This window comes from Pteronotus mesoamericanus, unplaced genomic scaffold (assembly GCF_021234165.1).
Source record: "Pteronotus mesoamericanus isolate MK-2021 breed Mesoamerican mustached bat unplaced genomic scaffold, CSHL_Meso_final contig_657, whole genome shotgun sequence".
NCBI lineage: Eukaryota > Metazoa > Chordata > Mammalia > Chiroptera > Mormoopidae > Pteronotus > Pteronotus mesoamericanus.
Window position 1 is genome coordinate 25,091,866 of NW_026555229.1, and position 25,689 is coordinate 25,117,554.

The 25,689-nt window shown below is 59.2% G+C and overlaps 1 protein-coding gene across 7 annotated transcripts in view; it reads right to left on the reverse strand.

Moving 5' to 3' along the window:
• The window catches only part of EBF3 (EBF transcription factor 3), a 108,715-nt gene that overhangs the window by 78,033 nt on the left and 4,993 nt on the right, over positions 1-25,689 (reverse strand). For all 7 annotated transcript variants that reach the window (XM_054581698.1, XM_054581696.1, XM_054581695.1 and 4 more), the window contains exons 5-6: positions 25,569-25,642; positions 23,919-23,987 (exon numbers count right to left, since the gene is read on the reverse strand). In XM_054581698.1, the coding sequence (XP_054437673.1) occupies positions 23,919-23,987; positions 25,569-25,642 (143 nt within the window). The remainder of the gene's footprint in view (positions 1-23,918; positions 23,988-25,568; positions 25,643-25,689) is intronic.

Here is a 25,689-nt window from a genome sequence, read left to right on the forward strand (position 1 = left end):
GGATCGTCACACTGGGAGCTACACTTCCGCGTGACAGTTCACACGTTGTCACGTGCGCGGCCCGGCAGCACCCCGTCGGCTTCCACAGGGGCCCACGGCCCCCGCCCCCCGAGACACAGGGAAGCGAGCCCGCGCAGGCCGCCCAGCCCGGGTCCCGGGGACGGCCACCGCCCCGGAGAGCGCGCCGCACGCCCCGGCGGACGTGAGTGGCTAACTCGGCAACCCACCGCTGTGGAATTCGCTTGAATCCGTTAAAGGGCCATAAAATAACACGCTCGCTGCAGCCGTTTTTTGAAAACACCTGAAAGTATACAGAGAAAATAAAAATTACCCATAAACCCGCCACCCAGAGCTAATACCGGCTACGACTCAATTTCCTCCTTTCCCACATTTCTTAAACATTGGGATCATGTGCGACACGCTCTTTAGGTCCCCTCCACATCACTTCCTGTCGCAAGAAGGTCTCCAATGCGCACGCCCACCCACCTGTGAAGGGGCTGCCTCCTGCTCCGTGGGGTGGGCCCCTGCGCCGCAGCGTGGGCCGCAGGGCTTCCGCTCACTGCGGTGACAAGGACAGTAACCCTCTCCATCCGCCGGCCTCCCAAGTCTTCCCTGACAGTCCTCGGACTTGCCCTTGCGGGATCCCTGGTTGACACGGCCGTTCTCGTCTGACCTGCGGGCCTCTCTGCGTCTCTGAGTTATTTTTCAATCTATCGGCGGCTGCATTTTGCCCCATCCGTGGCTCATGTGATTAAAAGCAGCAGCAAGGTCTGGAGTCGGAGGAGCCCCCCCGGGCCTGCAGGCAGGTCCTGGGCACGGTCCCCCGGCTGTGCCCGGTCGGGGCAGGGACAAGGAGGTAACATTCCTCAGAAGGACGCTGTTTAGCCTGAATTCGACCAGGGGAGAGTGAGCGCTAACAAGGACACATTCAGTGCTCTGTAAACATTTGTAGGAGAGCGGCCTTCTTAATAATGCATTGTGAACACTTGGTGATGAGTCGTTAATAGATGTGAGATGGGAATTGAATCTGAAGCAAGGCCCTGCGTCGCTGCTGTGGCTGGGGGCGGCCCCTGAACGCGGCCCCGGAAGCCGGGGCTCCGTGCGCTGTGCACAGGGGAGGGCCGCCCGGCGTGGCGATGCCCCGGCACGCGGCCCCCTTGGCACGCCCACAAGGCAGGGCGGCCCCGCTGCCGCAGAGGAGGCTCGTCCGGCACAGAGAGACCCTGACCTGCCGTCGAAACGAGGGCCCCACGAGGGCGGGTCCGTGTCGTCTTTGCCCCGGACAGAGCGGCATTTAAAGGAAAACAGAAAAGGTGATGTCCTGGGGGCGTGTGGGATGCAAGGGCACGGCGGACCGCGACTGCCCTCCCGGGACCCAGTGCCCCAGGAGGCGCAGGGACGGGCTGGGACGGGCTGGCGGCTGTGCACGCACCCCGGGGACCCCGGTGGCCTGGGGGGCCCCAGCCCCGCACGCCCTCGGGCCCCGGACGCAGGAACTTGGTCAGTTGCCCCTTTGGGAAGGGGGCCCCGAGGCGGCGTATGCCGGAGAGTCCCGGCGGCCGGCGGCCCTGCCGCCGGCCCCCGGGGCTTGTCTGAGGGCAGGGCCGTGGTCTGAGCCGAGCTGCTCAGAGCCGCCCACGGTCAGAAATCCACTCTGCAGGTGCAGGAACGGGAGACTTTTGTCACGTGTGTTCTCTCGTTCTTGCTCTACCAGCCGTGCTGACGGAACCGGTGTGGGCCCGGTGACCATTCCAACAACAGACCCAGGCAAACGGTATCCGTTCCGGCGCTTCCACAAAGAAAACGGACTGACCACGAGCTCCGTGGACCGCCCGGCCCTGCTCTGCCCCGCCTGCCCGGGCCTGGCTGGAGGCACCCCCTGCACCCCTGAACCGCGCCCCTGCGGCGCCACGCAGGACCCAGCTGCGTCTCTGGGCGCCCTGCTGCACCGCCCCTTCCCAAGAAGCACAGGGGTCTTCGAGGCGACCAAGCCAAGACCTGCTGTCCTCTGAGGCCTGCGGGCTTGTGTCCGGTCCCGGGGCCGCTGGCCTGCCCGGGGAAGTGTCCTGCCTCTCCCGGGCCAGAAGGATGCAGCAGGTGTTCACAGGCCCGGGAGCAGGGGCGAGGGTGGCGTGGGGCGGAGCTGGCCGTCCCGCCGGGCACGCGCACGGGGCCAGGCAGGGATGACACTGCTGGGCCCGGACAGTCATCGACTCCTGGGCAGCCCCCGGGACGCGGAGGCCGCCCTGCCGCCTCCGTAATGGAACTGGACGGCACGCTAGGACAGCGGCTGTCGCGCGTCACCCGCTTCTCACCTTGGGGCATTTGCTGCTGCACAGACGGAATCGAGAACGACAAGGGGAAAAGCCCGTCCCCCCGGGAAGCAGTCCCCAGGCAGCGGGGTCTCCTCCCCGGGCCGGCCTCGCCCTCCCGGGGCCCTGCCCAGGGCCCCTCCCTGTCACGCCTGGAGAGATGCACCCTCAGGTCAAGGCGCTGCCCCTGAGCTGATAGCGTCACTCGGTGATCGATCGCTCCTTCTCAGAGACTGGAGGAGTGCTCTCAAAGCTTGTATTTATTTGTCACCTTCACAGTTTACTCCCCTTGCCTAAAGATCAATACGCCGCCATCACTGACAGCGATACGGTGACCAGGGCTGGCAGGGACATCCGGCCTTGCCTTTTGCAACGCCTCCCCCAGAAAAATGGCTCCCTGCATAATTTTTTTTTTTTTTTTGGCTGACAAATGTCACATTTCAAACCACAGACTAAAACCAGGTCGGCCATGCTTTGTCCTCCACCACGGAGCACAAGGAGCTGGATCGCCCGGCAGCCGGGGTGTTGCCCATCCAGGCAGGAAGCCTGCCCGCCTTTGGGTTTACGGGCGCAATTATAAACGGCGCCGCCCTCCGACACGTGGGCCCCATAACCAAGACAAACAAACTTCCCCGTTCCTTTTTTTTTTTCCATTTCAGAATGCGCAGTGTACCAACAGGGCCGGGATGCATTTCACTCTTGACTGGGTGCAGTAAGATTGCTAATCAGGATTGCTTGATTCAGTCAACACTGATTTCAATAGAAAGACCCAAAAAATTATCATAAATATAGAAAAAGTGCGGGCGGCGGTGACAGGTGATTAAAATCTCATTCGCTTGGAATCAGCCCGATTCGCGGAGACGGAGGGGGTCCCTCCTGATTCTGCCCTGTGATCATTATCGCCTCTCTGCAGGCCACTTCTGGGCGCCAAGAGGACCACGAACGAGAGGCGCAGGGGCCCCGGAAAGAGGCTTTGGGTCGTGACCCCCGTGAAACACGCAGGGGCGCAGCGCGCTTATCTGGCAGCAGCGGGATGGACTGGGCACCGGGAGGGGCAGGAGGCGCGGGAGGGGCAGGGGTCCCCCTGGAGCAGCTCACTCAGCCTGCCCGGGAGCGCTGGGCGGCGTCTCAGGGTCCGGACGCAGCCCGCTCCGCGCAGCAGACTGCGTTCGATTGGAGAGTCAAAGCGCTTCCCTCACATGCAGAAGACAGACCGAGGATCCGGAGACCCCGGGAAGCCACTGAGGGCCAAGTGGCCCTGGCCGTGGGCGGGGGTCGGCTCCCCCTCCGGAGGAAGTCCGCGGGCCGCGGGAGAATTCCAGGAGGCGCGGGGCCTCGCTGGATTTCTCCTGTTCGTGTCAGCCTCCAGCGGGGTCAGAGCCCTGGGAGGGGTGAGGCCGCGGACTAGGGCGGCCCTGCAGGGCAGCTGGGCACCTGCACCGCCCCGGGCACCGCCAGGGCCACCACGGCCTCCTCTCGCCCCGCGGGCCAGCACCCGCCCCTCCCCGCTCCCCCAACTGCCTCAGCGCAGCTTCAGGGGTCCAGGGAGCCCGTCCCCCGAGGCACGCAGACCAGGGTCACCGGATTCGCGGAAGCTTCGGGACGCCCGCTAACTCCAAACTTCAGATAAGCAACAGCGAAGGCTTCGGGATGAGCGCATGCCCTGCAACAGCAGGGACCCGCTTGCCCTCAAACATGTGTCCTCGTTTGTCGGAAATTCGGATTCACCTGGGTGCTCCGTTTGTAGGGCAGCCTTGGCCCTGACTGAACGCGGCCGCGCCCCCGACCCCTCTCACCGCTGCGCCCTGAAGACACGTCCTTCCCTCCGGGGCCCAGACCAGAACGAGACCTGCCCCCTCCAGACCCAGGAGCCTCCCCCCACCGCCGGGCAGCCACATCTCCGCCCCCCGCCCCGGGCTCCCCTGGACTCAGAGCGCCCGCAGGCCTGGGAGCGGGCGGACCTTGCGCCATCGGGAGCACTTGGGAGGGCGGGCGGGGAACAGGTGCGGTCTCTGAGTCAGCAGCTGTGCGCTGCACACAGTAGGTGCTCCATAAGCACTGCCGGCTCTAGCTGAGCCCCTGGGGGCACTCGGGGTCCCCCCTGGGCTCCCCTCAGGCATCCGCCCTGGCCCCTCTCTCTGGGTAATTGTTTGACGGCTCCTCATTTGCATACTATTAGGCGGCAGGCCGCCAGGGCTGGGGCCGGGAGTTTCCACGCTCACTCCCCCTCACTCCCCTCACCCCCCACCCCCGTTTACCACACGGCCTCCCACCTCAGCAGCGCTGCTCCCGCTGCAAGGGGGAGTCTGGGCGCAAGGCAGGGGGTCCGCCGGCCTCCGCACGGGGACCCCACAGCCGTCTCCGCTGCCGCTCCCGTGGTCCCGTCGGAGGCCGGCGGGACACACAACCGGGCCTGCGGACGGAGCCCGGGCTGGGCCCTCGCAGGAGCCCGCGGGCCTTCCCCGCGCCAAGCGGGGCCTCTGGAGCCAGCCCTCCGGCACCTGGCCCGTCAGGCCTGGCTGGGTCAGGGGGGAGGAGGGGAGAGTCTCCCGTCAGCCGCTGCCTGGCTTGCCTGGTGGCAGCCAAAACGTGGGCCGTGCAGGACACTGCACTGTCCCCGTCGGCGGGTGACATGTAGGAGTGGGAGCAGGGGACACCCAGGGTCCCCTCCCCGCCCGGGGCTGCCTCTCACAGGGAGAGGCTGGGGGTCCCGCTCCCACCTGCCCCCGGAGAGAAGCAGCGCCCAGCGTGCACCTGGCCTGTGACAGGCTGCATAAGCCCTTCCCGCGGCCCGAAGGGGACGGCACGTCCTTCGCCGCCGGGCTGCGGCTGGGACAGGACACCGCGGTCGCCCCGGCGCAGGGGGGCTCGCTGTCTGCCCCACACCCTCCCCCAGCAGCTGCCCCGGCCCTGGGGCTCCAGACCGAGAGCGGCCTTCCCAAGCCGGCCCGCGGCCCGGAGCGGACGGGGGAGGGAGGCGCGCGCGCCCGCCGGTGACCAGCGCCCCCCCCCCCGCACCAGAGCCGCCCCCCGAGGGCCCGCGGTGCCCTGCCCAGCTCAAGGCCGCCGCCCCGGCCCTCGGCCCCCCCAGGGAGGCATGTCGCCACCGGCCCCGAGGCCCGGCCCCCGAGCGTCGGGGGCGGGGGTGCGGGGGGCTCCCACCGAGGCTCGTCCAGCCCACGGGCCAGCCACGGCAGGTGGCCGGGTGGCCAGGGCACTCAGGCAGACGAGGGACAGGCCCAGACCCTAAGGGAGGCCCCTCAGTGCCGGTTCGTGGAGGCCACGGAGGCCACGGAGGCCACGGAGGCCACGGGCAGCAGGGACCCACCTCCACCATCAGGACGGGCAGGATGGGCTGCCGGCCCACCCCGCCCCCATGCACAGGGGCCGGGCCAGAGACGGCACAGAGCGGCCCACGGCGACGACCAGGGTTACAAAGTTCTACAACTCGATGCAGAATTTAAATAGCAGCGCAAGCTCACTCTCTCCCCCTGACCGTTTAAACAGCCCTTTCTCCTCACGGAAGCCACACAGCAGGGTCGGGAGGCCGGCAGGGCCAGGTGTGGCCTCGGCTGGGCCGCCCTCCCCTGCTGCCTGCACGGGGACAGAATCCCTGACGCCACCAGCAGGACCAGGCGGCTGGCTGGCTGGCTGCTTTCCGAGAGAACGCCTAGTTTCACAGAGGGTTCGCCCTGGGTTTCCTTGAAGAACGAGACCCCACACGGTTTCCGTTGTAAGCGTGATGGTCACGTCCAGTCCCACAGGAGCAGGGCGTCCACATGTCATCGCGAGTGGGAAGGGCCGGGCGCTGGGCTCCGCACAGGGGACACGGGGGGGCCGGCGGGGAGGGCGCTCCGGGGAGGGGCCGCCCACACACACGTGCACTCACGCGTGCTCACATGTGTGTGTTTGCACACACGAAGCCACACGCATGCCCCCACACACAGGTGCCTCTCGGCCCACGGGAACCCTGGACCGACGCCTGGGCGGAGCCTCTGCAGGCAGCAGGGTGGGCGGTGGGTTCCCAGGCCGCAGAGAGACCCTGTGTGCGCAGGAGGGCGGACTTTTCCAGGCAGCATCCAGCAAAAGGCCCCCCAGATTCCCCCGGGGCTCTGAGAGGGGGACCCCGGAGAACACGGAGGTTGGGGGCCTGCAGAGCAGCAGCCAGTGGGCGACGGTGAGGAAAGGGGCTCTCGGGGCGGCTGGGCCCGTGCGAGCCACCCCCGCCCCCTGCAGGGCGCCTGCGGGGCCCGCCTGTCCTGCACGCACAGGCCCCGAGGGCACCCCCGTGCCGGCCACGCACCACAGCCGGGCCCTGGGGGAGGGAGCCCGCCCCGCCTGGCCCACGGGGCGGCCTGGGCCATGTCCGTCCCTGCACGAGGCCCCGGTCGCGGCCAGGGCGCGGCGGAGTGCCCCCCCGCCCCTGCCAGCCCGGCGCACGCGGCCCTGAGGGAGTCCGGCGGCCCTGCCCAAGCCCACGCCGCACGTGGCAGCTCCTGAGGGACGCGCGGCGAAAACACTGCATCCCGGCATCTTTTGACATTCACCCCCTAACGGGTGAAGAGTGATGAAGAGTCACCCTGTCCCTAAATAATGTTGTTTTCTCTAAAGTGGGCACAGGAGCCGGTTTCTACTGCACTTCAGCGCGGCGCGCTCGTTTGCATGATGAGTACAACTGGGCCCCCTGACCGTGCGGAGAGCAGAGACCCCCAAAGCCTCCTGCAGGGAGTCCTGGCGGGGGCTCCCTCCTCTGGGAGTGACTGCTGTCCAGGCGGCTCCAGGGGGCCTCCCGGAACCCGCACGGGGCCCCCCGGGGAAGCCCTCAGGAAGCAGCCGGTGCTCCTCCCCCGGTGAACCAGGGGCTTTCATGAGGTCGGCAGGGGAGGGACCAAATGGTTCGGACAGACCGCGCCAACAGGCACGCGCGTGGCCATCGGCGGACGGGCGGGCGAGGGGCTGCCTAGGAGGACTGGCCACAGACCCCGGAGTCGGGGGCGGGGGGAGACGGGCCACTGTGTTGGGCCCCGGGCTCGTAAGAGCAACCCAGGGAGAAAGGAGAACCTGGCCGGGGGGGCGGGGAGGGGCACGGACCAGGACAACCTGCCAGCCAGGCTTCTGGATCCCATCAGGCTGACAGAGGATGAAGACGCGGGCTCGCGGAAGCCACCAGTTGGCATCTGATAACTCAATTATCCCAACTCTATCCTTTCAGAGCCTCCTTGAACCTCTGACCTGTCCCAAGCAAACAAGGCCTCTTTGTGCCTCTCTTCTGCATATGAAACGCCAAAGCCACTCCACTGCACGGAGGAGCTTTGGAGCCTGCAGTTCCGGCATCTCTGAGGCAGGGCATTGCTCCCCGCCCGCGGGCGCCCCGGCAGGTCCCTGCCGGGCTGTCCCGGGCAGAGCCGAGGGCCTCGCGCTGACTTGGAGGGTAAAGGGGCCGATCAGGCGCCCGCACACTCTCCCTCCCCGTCCCTGCCTGCCCCCTCCCTCCCCTGCTCAGCAGCCTGTCACTTCACAAGTGACGGACGGGCACACAGACAGCATGCCGAGGACCGCTCCAAATCAGAAGGCGGTATTGGGACTCAAATCCACGTGCTCAGCTGCAGCCTCGCTCAGAAGCGAGAGAGGCGATGGCACGGTGTGAAGTCCTCGCCACCCCCGCTGAGCCATGTTTCCAACCCGGGACATCGAGGCTCTTACTGTGTGGACAGGCCCCTGTAAAGACACGCTCTGTGTGTGTGTGTGTGTGTGTGTGTGTGTGTGTGTGGCCAAACTCGCTGAGGAAGCGTTTCCAGGGAAACCCAGCGTGGAGAGGGCGTGGTGGACGGGCGCCCTCCCAGAATTCCCATGTGGAACAAGGAGCCCGAGGGTCGGTGGCAAACTTGTCACACGCAAGCGGATGCGGGACCACGTCTCAGGTTTTCCCAAGCCAAGAAGGCCGTGCCAACTGCACATATAAGCGCCTCATGTGTCCAGCTCCAGCAAACCCCGAGGCCCTAGAGGAGCCGGCCCTGTGGCCTGCGTCCCCCACCCCTCCCCCCACCTCCTCAGGCCCCTGTGAGACGCCATCCCAACCCCTTGCCTCTCATGGGGGCCCAGGGAAGGGCTCACCCCGAACACCCAGCAGCTTAAACGCAGAGCCCCCCAGGGCTGCGGGGACAGACGTGCAGGGTGGGGTCCTCGGTCACCCTGGGGCAGCTCCCGTGGCGCGCGTTCCTATCTCTGCAGGCTGCGTGACCTCACACAGCTTCTTCCTGTCCCCAAATCTGAGGAAGTTACGGCATCACAAAAGGGCTGGGGCTGCAGGACGTGTGTGTCGCCAAGAGCCCACCCTCGGGAAGCACTTCGTAAAGTGAGATGCTACGGTAACCTCAGCCGCGGGGTCGCGGTGCGTCACATTGAGGCTGCGATGGCTGCCTGCTGCCCCGAAGTCCCCCTCAAATGTGCTAAGACGGGGCGGGGCAGGGCGGGGGAGGTGGGAACAGCAGGCCTGCTAACCCCTGGGGCTTCTCCAGGCCCCTCCCAAGGAGGAGAGGTGCTGGGGGGGCGCGGGGCGTCGGGGGCCCAGCGGGCGCACAGGACACACCCCGCCCAGCCCCCAGGCCCCCGGGGGCTGGCCTCCTTCCTCCCGACCTGGTCGGCTGGGCCAGGCTCGCGGCCCTGGCCGGGCCACCGGGCGAGGAGCGGTCCCACCCTGCGGCCCGCCCCAGGAACCGCGCTGGGCGCTCACATGCGCCGTTCATGCCTGGAGAGCGCAGCATCCCGCCTGGAGAGGCCGGCAGGGACCCAGGAGGACCGCAGAGCCCGACCTGCTGGCAGGCGCTGGGCTGCAGGGACCCAAATGCGCGGACCTGGCTTAGTGGGACTTAGCAGGAATATCGACTTACAGGCCAGCCCAGCCGGCGGCGTCCAGACCGGCCAGGCTGGGGCTCGGGCCCTGGCTCCAGAGCGGCAGGCCCCGAAGCCCAAGGACACGGAGTGCGGACAGCACGCACTGCCGCTCGGCTGCGGTCACCGCCCCCAGCCTGCCAAGGACCCGGAGCCAGGGAAGGGGCCCAGCTGTCCCTCCTGAGATCGGGGTGCGGTGCCCCGTCACTCAGGAATGGTGCCCAGGCCGGGGCGTGGGGGCCGGGCGCTGGGGCCACCGAGCTGCAGGGGGACCCCGGGGTTTGAGGCGGCTGAACTGGGCCCAGGGACGAGCCAGGGCTTCCGGAAGGCTAAGCGCATGGAGGCGGGTCCGACAGCGGAGGCTGCGCCCAGGCAGAGGAAAAGCGACAGGGAGGACAGGCATGATCAGGACCCTGCACGGGGGAGGCCAGAGGGACGTGCCAAAGGCTCATGGCCATGCTGGGAGGAACCCGACCGGGGCACGGGGTCCGGCTGCCCTGTGGAAGGGCCCCTGGAAGGGCCAGGACCGGGTGCAGGCGCCCGTGAGGGGCTCTGCAGAAGTCACTGCTCTGCGGGCTGCGAGCGGACCCAGCGAGGCGCCCGCACCGGGCTGGCCTCCTTCCACACACAGGAGGCGGCAAACCAGGCAGCTCCGCGGGGGCCGGGCGGGGCGACGGGTGATGTCCCTCCGGCCCAGAGAAAAGCACCGCCTGTCACTGGGGGGCCTGGGCCCCCATGAAGGCACAGGGGCTCCCCTGGCCTCACCGAGGCGTTTTCACTCACCACCCTTAGGAGGGTGAACCTGGGGTTGCGTGTGGGGATCCGCGGACGCTGAGGGCCCTTAGGACCCTTCCCCGACGGGAAACCGGCGGCAGGGGGGCCAAGGACTGTCCCTTAGCCCCGTGGGTCTCCGTCCCAGGACAGTGATCTAAGGGGCACTGACAAAACCCACTCGCAAACCGCAAACACAGGAAAGGCACACGCTGGGAGGTGAGGCTCTCTGTCCAGCAAGTTCCAGCGCGAACCCAACCAACCCAGCGGCTCCGTGTCTGCTCTCCCAGCGCTCCCAGCTCGGCGCCTGAAAGGACCCGTCACCCACGGGACGGCGACGGGAGACCAGGGCGCGGGCGGGTGCTGGGGAGCCAGGCCGGCCTCCCCTCCGCAGGGAGCCTGCAGAGACAGCCTCTGCTTTGCGCAGCGGGTTACCAACACCACCCACTCCTCCCCAAGTGACACCTGCCTGTTTGTAAATCTGGTGACAGCATCTCACTATGTCATCGGTGTGATCTTTTAAAAGGAATTGATGGCCAATCGCATTAGTATTTACCACTGATTTTGAAAGGCCCATCAGACCCCCCCCATGCAAATGTGAACGGGGGTGGGGGAGGCACGCGAGGCAGGGCACTCGGCGAGGCCGCCCTCAGGACGCCGGCGCCCTGGTGCTCCGGTGACACGGGACCACGTGCTGGCGGTAAGCCCGTCGGGCTCCGCGTACAATGCGTCCTAATTTACGGTATTTACTAATTGATCGCTGTCTAATGGATGTCTTCCCCCGGACTCTGAAGGCAAGGCCGCGGAGAGGACAGGACGGACGGGCCTCGCGCCGCCCTTGTCAACCGCCCTACCTGCGCGACGGGAGGCGCCCGGGCCCCTCCCCCGGCCGCCCAGAGGGCGGCAATCCCTCCACACAGAGCAAGCCGGTCGGGGCGTCAGAGGCTGCGGGCGGCCCCCGGCCCCCGTCGGAGGGGACCCGAGCGGCTCTCCACAGACAAATAAACAGCCAATACTTAGAGAGGACAGCTTTGTAGGACTGATTCCTTAATCAACAGTTAAAGCAGCAAATTGGATTTGCCCTATCACACACACACAAAAAATTAATTCCAGATTGTCGTTTTTGTCTTAAGTACGAGGAGGTTGTCTTGGAGGCTTGGCTGGATAATTTCATTTTAAAAGTATCTCTAAAATTTGACATCCCCGGGGACCTGTGGTTTTCCCCATCATTATATAACTGTAAACTTCTGGATGTTAGGGATGGGATAATTTCTTTCAGCTGGACCTGGCCTCTAGCACGCTTGGACGCGCAGGATGAGTGCCAGTCGCCATCCTGAGCTTGGGGACAGGATGGGGACCCGGCATGCGGATCGAAAGTTTTAGCTGCAAGTCCTTTCTTACTTCCTGTCCGTGACACTGCACCTTCCCCTCTCTCTGCTGGTTGTTAAGAGGACTGTTAGAAATAACTCCGACAGTCTGCAGCTGCACGAGCGAAAACAGGACGGGCACGAATGCACCGTCCGGTCTCCTTTAAGGCTTTGGAGTTTGGTCCTATCATGGGGTTTCTCCGTGCTGAGCTCTCGGGGCCGTGTGTCCCCAAGACACCACGGAGCGACGCTGAGTGTCAGTGCGTGACAGCCGCGGGCCAGGCGGCCGGCCGGCCTGTGAGGTGCTGGGTGCGGCCCGTGGGGGCCGGAGGCCGCACGCGGCTCCACGGCAAACTGTCACCCCTGTCCTCCCCGCCCGGAGCGCAACTTCTGAGTTGACTGACATTCCACCTCCAGTGTTATGTTATTATAGCCTTTATGTTTTAATCCATTTTTTACACCGTGGGAAGAAGGAAAAATATCACTATTCTAGTAATCAAGTTAGTCCTGTAAAATCCTAAATAAAATGAGAATTTTATTAAAGATATTTATCTTATACAACAAGAATAAAATCAATTTGCGCTGCCGGTCCAGCACCCAGTTACAATAACATTAAAATATATCGTTTATTTGCGGGCGGGGCCATTTCTCTTTTCAGATTGGTCAGCGAGGACAACGCCTCCACCGGAATATCGGCGCGGTGGCTGGACAAGGAGGAGAGCATTTTTATTGTTAATCAATGCCAATCAATTCTGAGCCTTGATGTTAAATAGGGATCAATACCACTGGGCTGCAGATGAGATCTGATTTCAATTGGTGAGCAAACCTGCAGAAGTTTTTAATCATAAGGTAAATCAAGACCTGGAACATAAGTCAGATGAATTAATACGGGCCGCGCAGGACCTCTCTTGCCACTGACCCAGCACAAGGAAATTTCTGTCATATTTCATTACCGCTCTCAGGCCCGGCTGCAGACGGCGTTTGGGGGCGTCTCCGTAGCGGGAGCCGAGCGCCGCTCGCGTGCGGGCGCGTCCTCCGCACCGCGGCCTGCCGGTCCGCCGAGTACAGTTAGACGTATGCCCCATGAATCTCATTTTATGCGATTAAGATCCATAAAAATTCAATAGCTTTTCTTCTGCAATTCACATTTTACCTGGTGAAATATCATAAGAATTTCATTATCTTTGCAGCTGTTGCCTAGGATCAAGCAAAGGTTATTATCCTCTTCGAAAACACTATAGAATATGTACGAAAATGTCAGGAGAACTGGGCATTTAAAGCTTGATTTTTTAAAAGAAAAACACTGTGTGGAGTTTAGAATAAACTGTACTTGACATTTATGTACCATGATGCATTTCTCAGTAAACTGATTTTGCAAGGAAATTCTCTGAATTCAACTCTGTGCCTGGATTGTCAAAGGAAAAGGAAAAATGGGGAGGGCGGGGGGGGCGGGGAGGTGGAGGAAGAGGCAAGGAACCGTTGGGGGAGGCGGAGTGACCCGGAAGCAAAGGTGCCCCCACGTCAGGCGGCACAGGCTTTCTTCACCTCGCCGGGAAGCGCCCCGGGAAGGCAACTCCGAGGACCCTAACCAATGGCCATGCCTAATCCCAGGGATCACGCAGGCCCGTTTAAGGCGTCTGAAGAAAAATTGCCGGTGCAAAGGAGGTGATTGATCAGGACGCGCCGAGAGTCGTGTGGATTCGGCACAGTCCTCCGGTCTCCACGGCTAGGGTTCCAGCTATGATGATAAATTAGCATTAGATGGAACCTAATGAGTTTACTAAACATTTGGGATTTGTGCTAATAAACTGGCTGGCTGTGAACTAGCAGAAGCGATGAGCGGTCCCGGGGCTCCCTCTTATCTCTGTACACGACAGCGCGACCACGCTTCCAATCTGCGATCAATTCATCATCCAACACTGCTGTACGTTCTTCACAAAAAGATAATTACTGCTTCCCTGGATCAGAACACTCATATTTCCTTGGAATTGCAGGTCTCGATAGCGAACTCTGTCACCGCCGCCCCCCACCCCCCGGCCCGCTATACAGCTCTATTTATGATCATTATTTTCGCCTAAACAAGCCCTTTTCCTCCGCTTGATAACGAAGCCCGTCACGATGAGAAGGGAACAGTTCAGGCATTGTTTCCTCTGTGGAGTGCTTTTACGTTTAGTGGAGGCCGCTGACAAATATTTTATTCAGGGCATTAGTAAAAGTTTCCACTCGTTAGAAGATATCGCTTCCATTTCCTTGCGAGCACGCGCGCGCGCACACACACACACACACATACACACACACAAAAGGAAACAGAAAAAGAAAAAAGTCCTTTCCAGGCTCTGATTTGTTAAAAAACAGAAAGGGAGCAAGAGGAGAGCAAGTAATGTAACAGAGAATAAATCAAAATGTGATTAAAAAGGCCGGAGCAGTTTTCAAACCCACGCCCCCAGCCCCAGCGGCCTCTCGCCGGTAGGCCCTCATCCCTCCTCGCGCGGGTCTGCGCCGCCGACCGGTCAACTCTGGGTGACCCCAGCGCACGCAATAAATTACCATAACACACAACTCTGAAACAATGTAAATTAGTTGCTGCTCGCAGTCTAATAAATGGGAACAAATGTGTTTGGGGCTGGAATGGGGTTCTGGATGCTGTAATTGCTGGGAGTAATTATAATGGGGTCTCAGGAAACATAAGCAGCAGTCACTTGTCATGACAAATACCCCAAGCGCAGCAAATACGCTTCTGACCGCGACACTTGTAACAGGCAAATCATTTTTTCCTGAAAGTTAAAAGGTGCTTCTGACCCTTGCTTTACTGACACCGGCGCACGAAAGCCCTTCTGAAGCTGCAATGTGTCCCCGCGCGCCGTGCTACCCGGGGCCCGGGCAAGCTGGTTTCCACCGTGAAGCCTGTTCTTAGAGGCACTGCGCCTCGCAGGGGCACGGAAGCTTCGGGGGCCAAGGGAAGCAGGAGAGACTTGGGCACCTGCTGGGGCGGGGGACCGGCGGGGGCGACTTTGAACGGCACACAGGCCTACCTCTGGACGGGAAACCTAGCCGTTTATTAACTTGCATAACTCATTTATTTGTTCAACGCAATGATCGTTGGAGAAAGGGCTGTTATGTTTAGAACCTGCCTGTCAAATTTAACAAATGACAGTTATTGCCATTTTTTCCCCCAAAAGCACTTTCCCAGGTCCTCCCCGCCTTTCCCTGGGGCGCCTGCTGGCCGGGGACCCATGGGCAGCCCACGCTTCGGTAACCGACGGCTGCGGCCTGGTGGCCGGATCCGGCCGCTGCCCTCGGCCGGTGGGGGTGAGCGGCACGTGCGAGCCAGCCCCCTCTTACTTCCTGGCCCAATCTCCCCGGGCTCAGGGGACGAGCCGCCTCATTGAGAAGATGGGCACGGACGCGGGGCCCCGGTGGCAGCGTCCCCAACAACCCGACGTCGGACAGGAGGGACACAGAGAGGCTGCAGGGCCACCGCATCCCGCACGCCGATCTGATTTACAAACCTCTCCTAATGCGAAACAAATGCTGTGGGTGTGAATTCATACGTAACCATAAAAGCCCGTGCATTGCTCTGTCTCGTATTAAATACCACATATAACTCTCAGCAGGTTTTATGTTGTGTTTTACTGTCCGCAATGGCTGAAGCTGGCCTAACATTTTGTTTGGCAATTAGGAAAATTTGTAGTTTAATTTATTAAACCAAAAAAAAAAAAAAAAAAAAAGCCAACGCGGCACTGAATGCAGGATCCCTGCCGTTCCTAGGCCGCCACGCAGCGTGCCCGCCCTCCCGACAGGCCGGCCCCGCTCCTTCCGGGGCCCGCGCCGCTCAAACGCCCTAAAAAAGTGTTCTGCCGGAGGAGCCCTGAGAGCGAGCAAGCGCAAGCAATGCCGCTTCACTCAACTCTCGGGGAACAGTTTAAGTGTTTCCATTTCTTTGCAGAGGAGCTCCTGCTTTTTAAGGGGGGGGACATGGGGCGGGGCACGTCAACTCGCAAAAGCCACGAGAAGCCCACGCACAACATCCAAGGGTGAGACCTCCAGAAGCGACGATAAAAGCTCAGGGGTGAAGGGCTTGATTACAAATGCACCAAGACATTACATGGAAGAGAAAATACTGCCCAGAAACCTTTAAGAAGAAACAAACCACCCTGAAATTCAGAAAGCGTCATCCGTGGCCACGAAGCCCCCAAAACACATGGAAGAGCCTTGAAAGCACATTACTGAGTGAAAGACATCCGTCTTAAAAGGCCACACACTGCGTGCTTCTGACTCCGTGACGCTCTGGAAGAGACAGCTACGCAGACAGCACAGACCTGGGTGTCGGCAGCGTGCACGGCGCGGGGGCCGTGCGGCGGGCCGCGCAGAGGAGAGCGAGGGCATTAAAGCCACCGCATGACACGCAGGGCAGACACACGTCGCCACGCATTTGTCAAAACTCCTGGGATGCACAGCACCCACAGCGAACTCTAATGCAAAGTGTGGGCTAAGTTCATCAAAACGTATTGATGTTGGTTCATCCACTGTAACAATGTATCTCATTAACGCAGGCTGTTCCCAAAAGAGAAAGGGAGGCGGTGACCAGGGGCGCTGCGTCCTGCTCGCATTTCTGCAAACCTAAAACTGCTCCAGAAAACAAAGTCTATTCACCTCTCTATGGCGAAGAGCTCTATCAGGACCCCTGGGAATCGACATCCAATGTAGACAACAAAATGCAAAGTTGGGGTGGTGTGTCCCTGCGCCATGGCCTCCAGCTCCCCCGCCCCCACGTGTGCCCCCAGCCCTTCTCCTTGGCCCTGGGGTGTCATTCTCCAAAGCTGGACGTGTGGTTCTGGGCCATGGCAACTCAAAAAGGCCACACGCACGTACCTCTAGGACACCCCCTGAGGCCAAAGGTTTTGAAAAACTTGGGGACCCTCCGGGAGGAACTCCTCTTCAGCAGGACAGCAGAGCGGCCTCTCTGGCCCCTTCTCAATGCCAACTTGGCTTTGCTGGGTGCCATTTAGAATAAAAGGGGCGCCCTCCCCCAGAGGGCCTCCTGGGCAGGCCTTGTCCCCCCAGGGCCGGGGAGGCCTGGCTGCCCCGCCCCGAGCACTCCTCGGGATGGCGCGCAGCCCGCCAGGGCCGGGGACACGGCACCCTCAGGGGCCCCAGACCAGGCGCGGGCTGCAGACCCATCCCTCAGTGACTCAGGAACATGCACCCCCGCCGTTCTGGCTGAAGCCTCCCCTTGCAGCGGACACTTGCAGCAGGGGTGGGGGGTGCGGTTTTACATGGAGCCCTTGTGGAAGGCTTTCCCTGGGGGGCAGGCCGCTGTAGCCATGCATCGTCTTTCCCTGCCCGGACACTTGTCATCGCAGAGGCAAACGTCCTTGGGGCCCTAAACACTGCCCAAATTTTGTCTGCTTGTTCCAACATGGCACCCTGGCTCCAGCTGCTTTCTGCTGAGAGAGGGAAGGTGGGGGGGGGGGGGGGGAGACAGGCACCGGGCGGGGGGGGGAGCATGGGGCGGGGGGGCCGCTGGAGCCTCCTCCCCAGATGTGCGCCCCCCGCACACCCAGCAGAGACAGGCTGGAGCCGACTCCTTCCGCTGCGGGCCTGAGCCCTGTGTCCCACGGCAGCGCGGGCGGGAGCCCCGGCTTTCCGCACATGTTAAACTCATTTCCTCGCGAGCGGCTGGGAAGGCGCGGCCCCTCTCTGCTGTTTGCAGATGCTGCCGGTCCCTGGGCCAGCCAGCGGCCGGCAGGCAGGCGGGCATGTTCTAGCTGAGCGACTTCCAGCCGAGGAGCTGCACGGGGACATTTCTCATTTGTTTTGTTTGCGAAGGGAAAGGGAGCTGAGAGACTCAAAAACAACCGAAATGGGAACTTGCCTATTACCTCCCCCCATACTCTTCGCCAAACTGTTTGCCAACGCGGAGCCTTTATTATGTTGACAGATGTGCCTGGCTGTTTTCTCAATAAATAGTTTTGAAAACAGTTTTCTCCACAATTTAATGAACCCTAGTTACCCCCAAGTCTAAGAAGCTTATAAAATGCCACCAAAATACCCTTGACACACAAAATTCCTCCGCTTATTTTTCTAAATTATAGCCATATTTTTATTTTAAAGCATTTAATAATACCAGCATAATGTCTCATTCTACAGAGTTTCGACCACAAACATTTTGGGGAGATTTGCTGGGAAGATAAACAAACAGAGGAGCTTGTGTTCTGCGAGCTGACGGAGTGAATGGTTTTCATTTTCCCCGAGTGTAAGCTCTGGAAGCTTTGCCAAGTACAGGTTAAGCTCCGTGAGTTTTCACTTCCTGTACCCCTACTTGTCAATCACTTCCTGTCTGCGACGACAATTTCCATCATTAGAGCCTGGAATTTTTATCTCCTCCAACGTGCCTCCTGTTGCTGCTGTTAGTTTGAATTCTGATAAATTATTCACCATCTTTGAAAAGTAACCAAAAATTACCGCAGCAGGGCGAGCCACCCCCGGGCCGCAAGGACCGCGGCCCTCCGGTCGGCGTCCCGCACACGCTGCCCGGGCCAGCGTCCCCCCTTCCTGGGAGGCAGAGGCGGCCCGGCCAGCCCCAATTATCTCCTGGTGCACGGAGAGTAATTACTCGCTTCCTGTAAGCATGCGTACCAGAGCCCCGAGTTTGGACGGCTCTCCATAAGGTAATCCAATTCATCCCAGCCATCCTAACGCAATTACAGGCACTGGCAATATCTTCGCTTTTCACCTGATAAGGCCGCCGCAGAGGCGCAGGATGGCTTGCGTCAACATCCCTCCCGGACTATAGCTTCTGACAGCCCGGCCTCCAGCCCTCCCCCGCCCGGCCCCTCCGTACCGGCTGCGTGCACGGCAGCTCCGAGGAGGCTTCCCCTGCCCGGGCAGACAGGAGTCGGAGTGCTGCACAGTGTTGCGGAAGTCATTACGGGCGTGTGGCTTGTTTTAAAGCCCAGCTTTGCACGGGCCTGGCCCTGCAGACCTTCCCCAGGCCTGGCGACCGTAAATCTCCGCAGGCCCCGTCGGCCTGGAGCAGAGGCGCGGGCCGGGGCCTGGCCGCTCCCCCCGTGGCACAGGGGCGGTCAGCAGGCGGGCTTGGCGCGGGGGTGCGGGCTGCGGCCGCGGCTGCCGGGAGAGGAAGCGCGGGAACTGCTTCTGGTGTCTCCCTGTTGAAATGAAAGCCTGGCATTGTGACTCAATAATGCAGCTCTTCCCTTTCTGTTTATTTTCAGAAGTTTATGAAAAAAGCGGCCAGAGGATGAACGAGCGCGGTGAACTTTTTGCCTCTCCCCGCTGGCGTGCCAGGGAATAAAACAGCCATTCACACCTGAGCGCGGCGCCAGCGGGGCCGGTGCCAGGCAAAATCAGAGTCTTTGTCGCCGCGTCCGTTCATCCAAAGTGTGCGTTCAGACGGCCCAATCTCTAGCCAATATTTTCCCTTCACTGAAGTCCCGATGCACTAAAACAAAACCTGAACCAAAGAGCGCCTCCGACTCGGGGCCAGCCCCAAGCCGGGGGCTCCCGGGCGCCGAGGCCCACCAGCTGACGATTATATTCACGTCTTTAAGGAAACCGAGGAGGAAAAACGAACACCAAACCACACTGTTTTCACTGCGCTATGCAGATGAAATGACAAGCTGTCGTTTAAGAAGTTAATAAACAGTCTCCGTTTTGCAGGTTATCCAAATGCTGCTGAATAGAAAGCCTTGGATCACTAAATGGTGTGTAATTAAAAATATTTTTAAAATCCTCCTTGACAGACCGGGGCTTAGCCAAAATGTAAATGACATTAAAGAAGACAATGAATTTAATTTTATTTAATGTCCCTTTTTGCAGATCCTCATTTACATAGCATTTTTAACAAAAGCGTTGACCTTATAAATGCTGGCATTTGTACAGCTCCCTCGGAGTTGGATTTAATCAGGCTCGTGCAAAGCCATGAGGGAGGCAGCTTTAAGTTCTGCGCGTGGAGATGGAGTGGAATAAAAACATTGGGACTGGTCAAATGTTTATCCTCCCTGCTTCTGAAAACAACCTGACAAGAAGATGTAAGGGGCTAGGGAATAACCCGGTGCTGTTTGTAAGGCTTGGTAATAATCATACATAATCGTTTGGAAATATAGCTAATAAAAAATATAATGAGTGTTCAGCAAAATCGGCATTAGGCCCAAATTACAGGATATTAATACTTGAACAGGTGCAGAAAGGCGCTTTAAATGAGGTAAATGAATAAAACGTCCCAGAGCACAACTGTGTGTGCTGACAAAAAGTCAATGCTATGAATAATTCAGCGGGGAGGGCTGCCAGCAAAGGTCGCTCTCTTTGACCTTTGTGACAGGAAGTGAAAGGAAACACTGTTGACTAAAAAAAAAAAAAAAAAAAAAAAAGGAAGAGAGAAAGAAAGAAAATCTCCAATCGGTCTTCAGCTCCTGTTCTGCAATCACTTCAAGGTGTAAACTTCAAACTTGTAAATGGATGAGAGGGGCTGGGGGCGGGGACGTGGAGGTGGACCGGCTGGGGCGCGCGCACGAGGAGGTGCAACGCGAAATCGCAGACAATGGAAGGTTAAGTCAATAGTATTTTTCTGCAATCCCATGTCAGTTATGTATAAAAATCTGAGGTCAGCTGAAAAGTATTTTCAGAGCCCACAGGGTTGATATTTTGTAACAGCTGTTAAATATGACAAAACTTTGCTCCCCCCTCCCCAACTAAAGCTATTCCAAACTCTGTATGAAAGAAAATGGAATAAACAGATGTCTGGCTCCCAGACAGGAAAGTAGGACAGACTTGGAATGATAAGTCTCCCGAACTCCACAGGCCAATGCCAGGCCTGCTGCGGGGCGGGGGGGGGGGGGGGGGGGGGGGGGGCCGCTGCCCCCGGGATGCCAGCGCGCAGGCCGCCGAGACCGTGCCACCTGGAACCGCCCCGCCGCGCACGCCCCGCCGGACGCTGCGTGGGCCTGGGTGCGGCCGGCCCGCTCGGACGGCGCAGCGCCCACGGCGCGCCTGCCCCGGGGCAGGTCGGACTCCGAGCCCCAGCCCGCTCGGCCGGGCGCGGGCGGAGGTGAGAGCGCGTGGCTGCCCGGGCAGGTCCGCAGGGCCTCAGGTGACGCCCTGGGATGGCACGGCACGGGAGGACGACAGCCAGAGTGTGGTTTTGGTTTAGCAGCTACACCGACATCCTGTAATCATTTACAGCCCTTGGAATGTACGGGTGAAACAGGAGAGATTTATCTGTTCATAGTTGGGCTATGTGGACAATGGGTGTTCCTAATGAAGACCATCTGCTTTGGTGTTTTCCCAGAAAACATTATTCCACGAGGAAAGCGATACCCCTCCTCTTCGGCAACACCGTAAAACACTGTGTGCACGCGCGTGCGGCCACGCAAGCGTGCACGCGGGGGTGTGCGTGGCGCGCGCGCGCGTCCCGCGGCCCCGGGCACTTGCAGGCCGCGGCCGTCTACGCACGTGCCCCCTCCCGTCGCAGCGCCCTCCCGGCCCCAGCGCGGCTCTGCAGGGTTAGGGTTCTCCTCTGCTCCCCGAAGTTGCTGCGTTCTTTTACACGCACCGCCGCGTGACTGCGCTTGCGGAGCTGCGCGAGGGGGCGGCTCTCGCGTGGTCTGGCGGGGAGGAGCGCAGCGGAGGTAAGCGAAAGCTTCACAATAAAGGGGTTTCGTCTGGCCGAACACCCTCACTTCTCCCCTCTGTCCAACGCGAAGGGTCTCCCACGCTGTGCGTGAGTGTTTAATGCTTGTGAAAGATAACTGAACGAAATTGTGTAATTAATTGATTTAAGGCGTCAGAGTCTCCGGAATGTGATTTGCCCACCGGAGCGGGAGCCGACTTCTCCGCTCTGGTCACAGAGGCGCGGCGGGCGGGCCGGCCTGCCGGGCGAGCCACGGTGCGGGCTGGCGCACACGCCGCCCCATTGATCTCCATTCTGGTTGGAATTATTGGTTTATATCCTCAGGACAAATATGCCTTATCTGGTCAGAAACGGCTAAATGTATCCAAAGGCCACAAGGAGCCAGTGAAGCACGTTGTATATAATTCTTTTTTAAGCCAACTAACCAAGTAACGGCAGTGCTGGCGGAGACCCGCAGGCCGCCTCCCCGGCCGGCGGGGCGCTGCGGCCGCGGCACCCGGAGCACACGCGCGCTACACGCGCAGCGCAAGCAGCTGATTTTAGGAGGCAGCGCACGCCCCGTGGAAACGATCATCATTATGAAGCGCAGACGCGTCTCGGTTGCGAAAGGCTGCATCCCTCTAAAGACAGCCCGCGCCGGGGGCAGCTTGCTCCCTCCAATTAACACAACTTGCCGCAGTGAACACCACATCCTTCATTTCTCCCCTAGAAATACACCTTACCCTGAGGACGGTGCCAGTAGGGCAGTCCTTACACAAGGATGTACACCAAGCAACCAAATGCGGACGGTATTTTGTCATGATAAGTGACAGCTCTCTTTACAATGGCAAAAACGTACACCCTATTTGTCATCAGATAAAACTACCCTAACCTTAACATCCCTCACGTGGAAAGTGATTAAAATTCCTATAAAATTGTCATATCTTTGAATTTAGAAGCAGAGCAGATTTTTCATCAATAATTAAGACCTCCAAGCATCTATGCCAGGCACAAGCGGGCAGCAATTTTCCTTCTTCAAATAAACTCAGTAAACCCATCAGCCAAATGTTTTTACGTTTCCCCCTCCTCTGCTGCCTCTAGAATGTCAGACGATCACGCACTTCTCGTGGGTTAGAGAGGTATCAGTAATCTCAGCACATATTTTAATTAGCCAAAGATAAGAGAGCATTCACTCAGACGAGAATTAACGAGTATATTTCTGCATAGGGAGAGAGGATATTTCCCGCAGTGTGATTAAAACCGAGTGTTAAAGATTATTCAGTATTAATAGTCAATAGATGGTGGACCGCCACACAACCGCAAGGCGATGGGGAAGGGAAAACACAGCATCCGAAGTGTGAGTTGAAGCACCACGACTGGCTACTGCATTACTGCGCCATGCTGAACACCTCCCGACTCAAACACAAGCCACCTTTTCAAATGCCCAAGTGTCACAAATTGAACAGAACTCAGGAGGTGAAACACTTCACCGCCCTGCATTACGGGCAAGCACGCGCGGCCTCCTCGAGCATCTCAGAGTCAGACGCGGTTCCAAGGGCCGCCCAACACTTCTGGCCAATCAGGAAAACAACATCCGCGCAGGTACCAGACAACAACCCGAGGCTGGAGGACTTCCATAGCCGCCACACTGAAGACAAATATAATGATATTGATTTTTTTTTTCCGTTGGAGTTCTCCAAAGTGTGGAGCGTGTTCTCGCTGCCTGAGTGAAGGCCACAACTGGTCAGCCCTATTTGATTACTAATAAGGGAGCCTTCCCTCCTGTCAGATACCGGGCATTCCCCACTAAGCAAACAGCTATTCCAGCTACTTCAACATTAGCATTTCTCCCCACTGGCGGCGCAGATTTCTTTAAGCTGAACTCATGGAGTTTTCCGGGTTTAATTTTTCAGGCACTGGACAGCAAAGTTCACGATCAAAAGATAACTTTGTCATGAAAGCAGCTGAAATCCAACCCCTCTTCAAAACAGTCTAAACCTCTGCCTCACAAAACCGGTGTCATATGTACACGTCTAACATTTATTTGATTTGGGTACCAATTTCAAAATCTGCAGTCCAACACACCCCGGGCCTTCTGCTGCTGCTACGCATTGTTGGAGAGAGAGAAATCCTCCCTCCTCCAGGCCACAGAAACCCGGCGAGGAGGCCAGTGTTCTGGAGGAGGGCGGTGGCGTGTTTGTTGTTTCAACTGAAGCAACACCAAACGCACATTAACACCATTAGGGCTGATGAGTGGGAGCTCGAAAGGATGCACCCTGGCCGCGGAGCGTGATGGAGGCGAGGTGAAGAGCAGCGAATATAAAGAATGCATACAGCTCCTCTAGTTATGGAAATTAATGGTGGAAAATGTAACCAGCATGTGTAATTAGTTTCAATTATAACAACTTTGGTTTGTTAGTTACATATTTGCTACTTGACATAAAACGACAGCCACAATTGGAAAAAAATTAGGAGACATTTTGCAACTAATTGAGAGCAGATTAAATTCATTCTAACACTGGGCAACCATTACGACAGCAACACCACCCAAGTCTCAACTTCAGCGCTCATCCGAGATAAAAAATAACGTAAAAATGAAATACTTGTTAACAAATTAGCAAAAGGCATTTTGTGACACATCTCTGGGTTTAGAGCCAGGAACTCTCGAGGCATCAAGCGCCCCTCATGGCGAGAGCAGCGGCAGATGAAGCCGCTTCCCCTGACGACTGGAAAGCAATTACCGAATCCCCGCAGAGCGAGCCTCCAGGTTTCCAAGTCAACCCACCTGTGCACGACAACACACGCGGACAACAAATGGTACGACGCGCAAGGAGCCCGGCCCAGCCTCCGAGCGAGCGAGGCAGCAACTGGGGGCCCCGCAAGGCGAGGGCTTTGGCTGCGGCTGCGGCTGCGGTTTTGTTTTTGAAAAAAGAAAGAAGGCATCCTTACCTGTCAATGATGACAGGGTCTGAGGGTGTCTCGTTTCTATTGCCACAACTTTTCTTGTCACAGCACCGGCTGTGGAGTAATTGTAAACAGGGGTTTTAATATGCATTTCCTGCTTTCATGCCCGACGTGCAATTTTTTTTTTTTAAGCCTGACAGTGAAGCGGCTGGTGTCAACAAAATAAGTTCCCCTACCAAGGCAGCTGGGCACATTTAACCCAGGGAGTTCACGTGCTCTGTGGCTAAACTTAGGGTGTAAGTTTCTGCCCTGCCGGAAGGAGCAGAGTGGAACAGGTCTGCTCCTAGGAGGGGGGGAGCGGGACGGCCAGCTCGGTGGTGATGCTCAGACACGGGGAACACGTTGTAGGTGTTTGTCTTTGCAGTGAACTGAGGAGAAGGGGAGGCGGGAGGCTTGGGAATAACTTTTCACCGCTTCAGCTTTTGTTTACCTCTAATTGTCAAGCTGTTATTTCTGGAAAAGATGCAAGATGCCACCTTCAACCAATATTTCTTTTGGGCATTTATTAATTATAACCACAAAAGCATGCATCCATCTATCAGAAACTTCTATTGTTCCTCCTTTAAGCCTACCTTAACCCTGTTATTGAAACTTTAATTAAAGCAGAAATGAAACAAAAATGTTATGCTTCTTGCATTTTAAAAAAGCATACTTGTATAATGGTTACATGTCTAAATTAGCTAAATTAACACCATATGGTAGGCAAAGTATATAAAGCCTTTTAAAGCTGACAGCTAAAGTGATTAAAGAAAGTCTACAGTCTTCCACTCACAGCCTAAATCACATCTGTGCGCTTTCTGTTAATTGCAGTACATGCAGAAGTGGATAATAAAGAAATTCCACTTTATTGGTTGTAATTTATATTTATTACCTGATATGAGAAAAAGTCAGCTTTTGTATATTAGTGCTGTAACAATATGTCTGCTCAGACACGGCATTTAGGCAGCGGCCCCGGAGCCGGGCACAGCCCGCCCCGCAGAGTCCGCGCCTGCTACTGTCGCCCGCGCCTGCAAAGCCGGTCGGTCCCTGCTACTCCTCCCGACGACACTTCACTTGCCGCACAGGCAAAGTCAATGATGCGTTTTTATTTGCCGTGCAGGGGCGAGGCTCCTGGGGCAGTTAGGAGAGAGCGGCCCAAGAGGGTGGGAGCTGCTCACGGGGCAGAGATCGCAGGCCCGGCGAGCGCGCTCTGCCCCCCGAGCGCCTGGGAAGGGGGCCTGGCCGAGGGTGGACTCGCAGTCCAGCCCCACGCTCAGCGTGGCAGGGCGTGCGGAGGGGCGTCCCTCCCTCCCTCCCCAGCGGCGGCCGCAGAGCTCGGGCGCGCGTGCGGGGGGCAGCAGCCACAAGCCCTGGCTCCTCGGCACCGCGGCACCGGCGCCACCCAGGACACCGCCGCGACGCCGCCCACATGCTCATCGGCTCTGCAAGCAGCCGGCGGCAGGGACCCTGGCCATGGGGGAAGCCAGCCGGGCTCCCGGGCTGCGGCTTGCGGCCGCCGATTACATTTCAATCGAAGCCCTTCCCGAAGCCGCGCGAGGCGGCGGCGCCGGGGCGCGGCGTCCTTTGTAGCCGCAGCTGGCGCCGAGGCTGCCTGCCTGCCCGCCCGCCGCCTGCCTCCCGCCGCCCCCCGCTCACCTGCACATGATCTCGTGGGTCAGCAGCACACGGCACATCTCCGGGTTCTTGTCCTGGCCCTCGTAGACGATGGCCTGCGTGGGGACAAGCAGAGGCGGAGTTTAGGTGGCGCCCCGGCTCT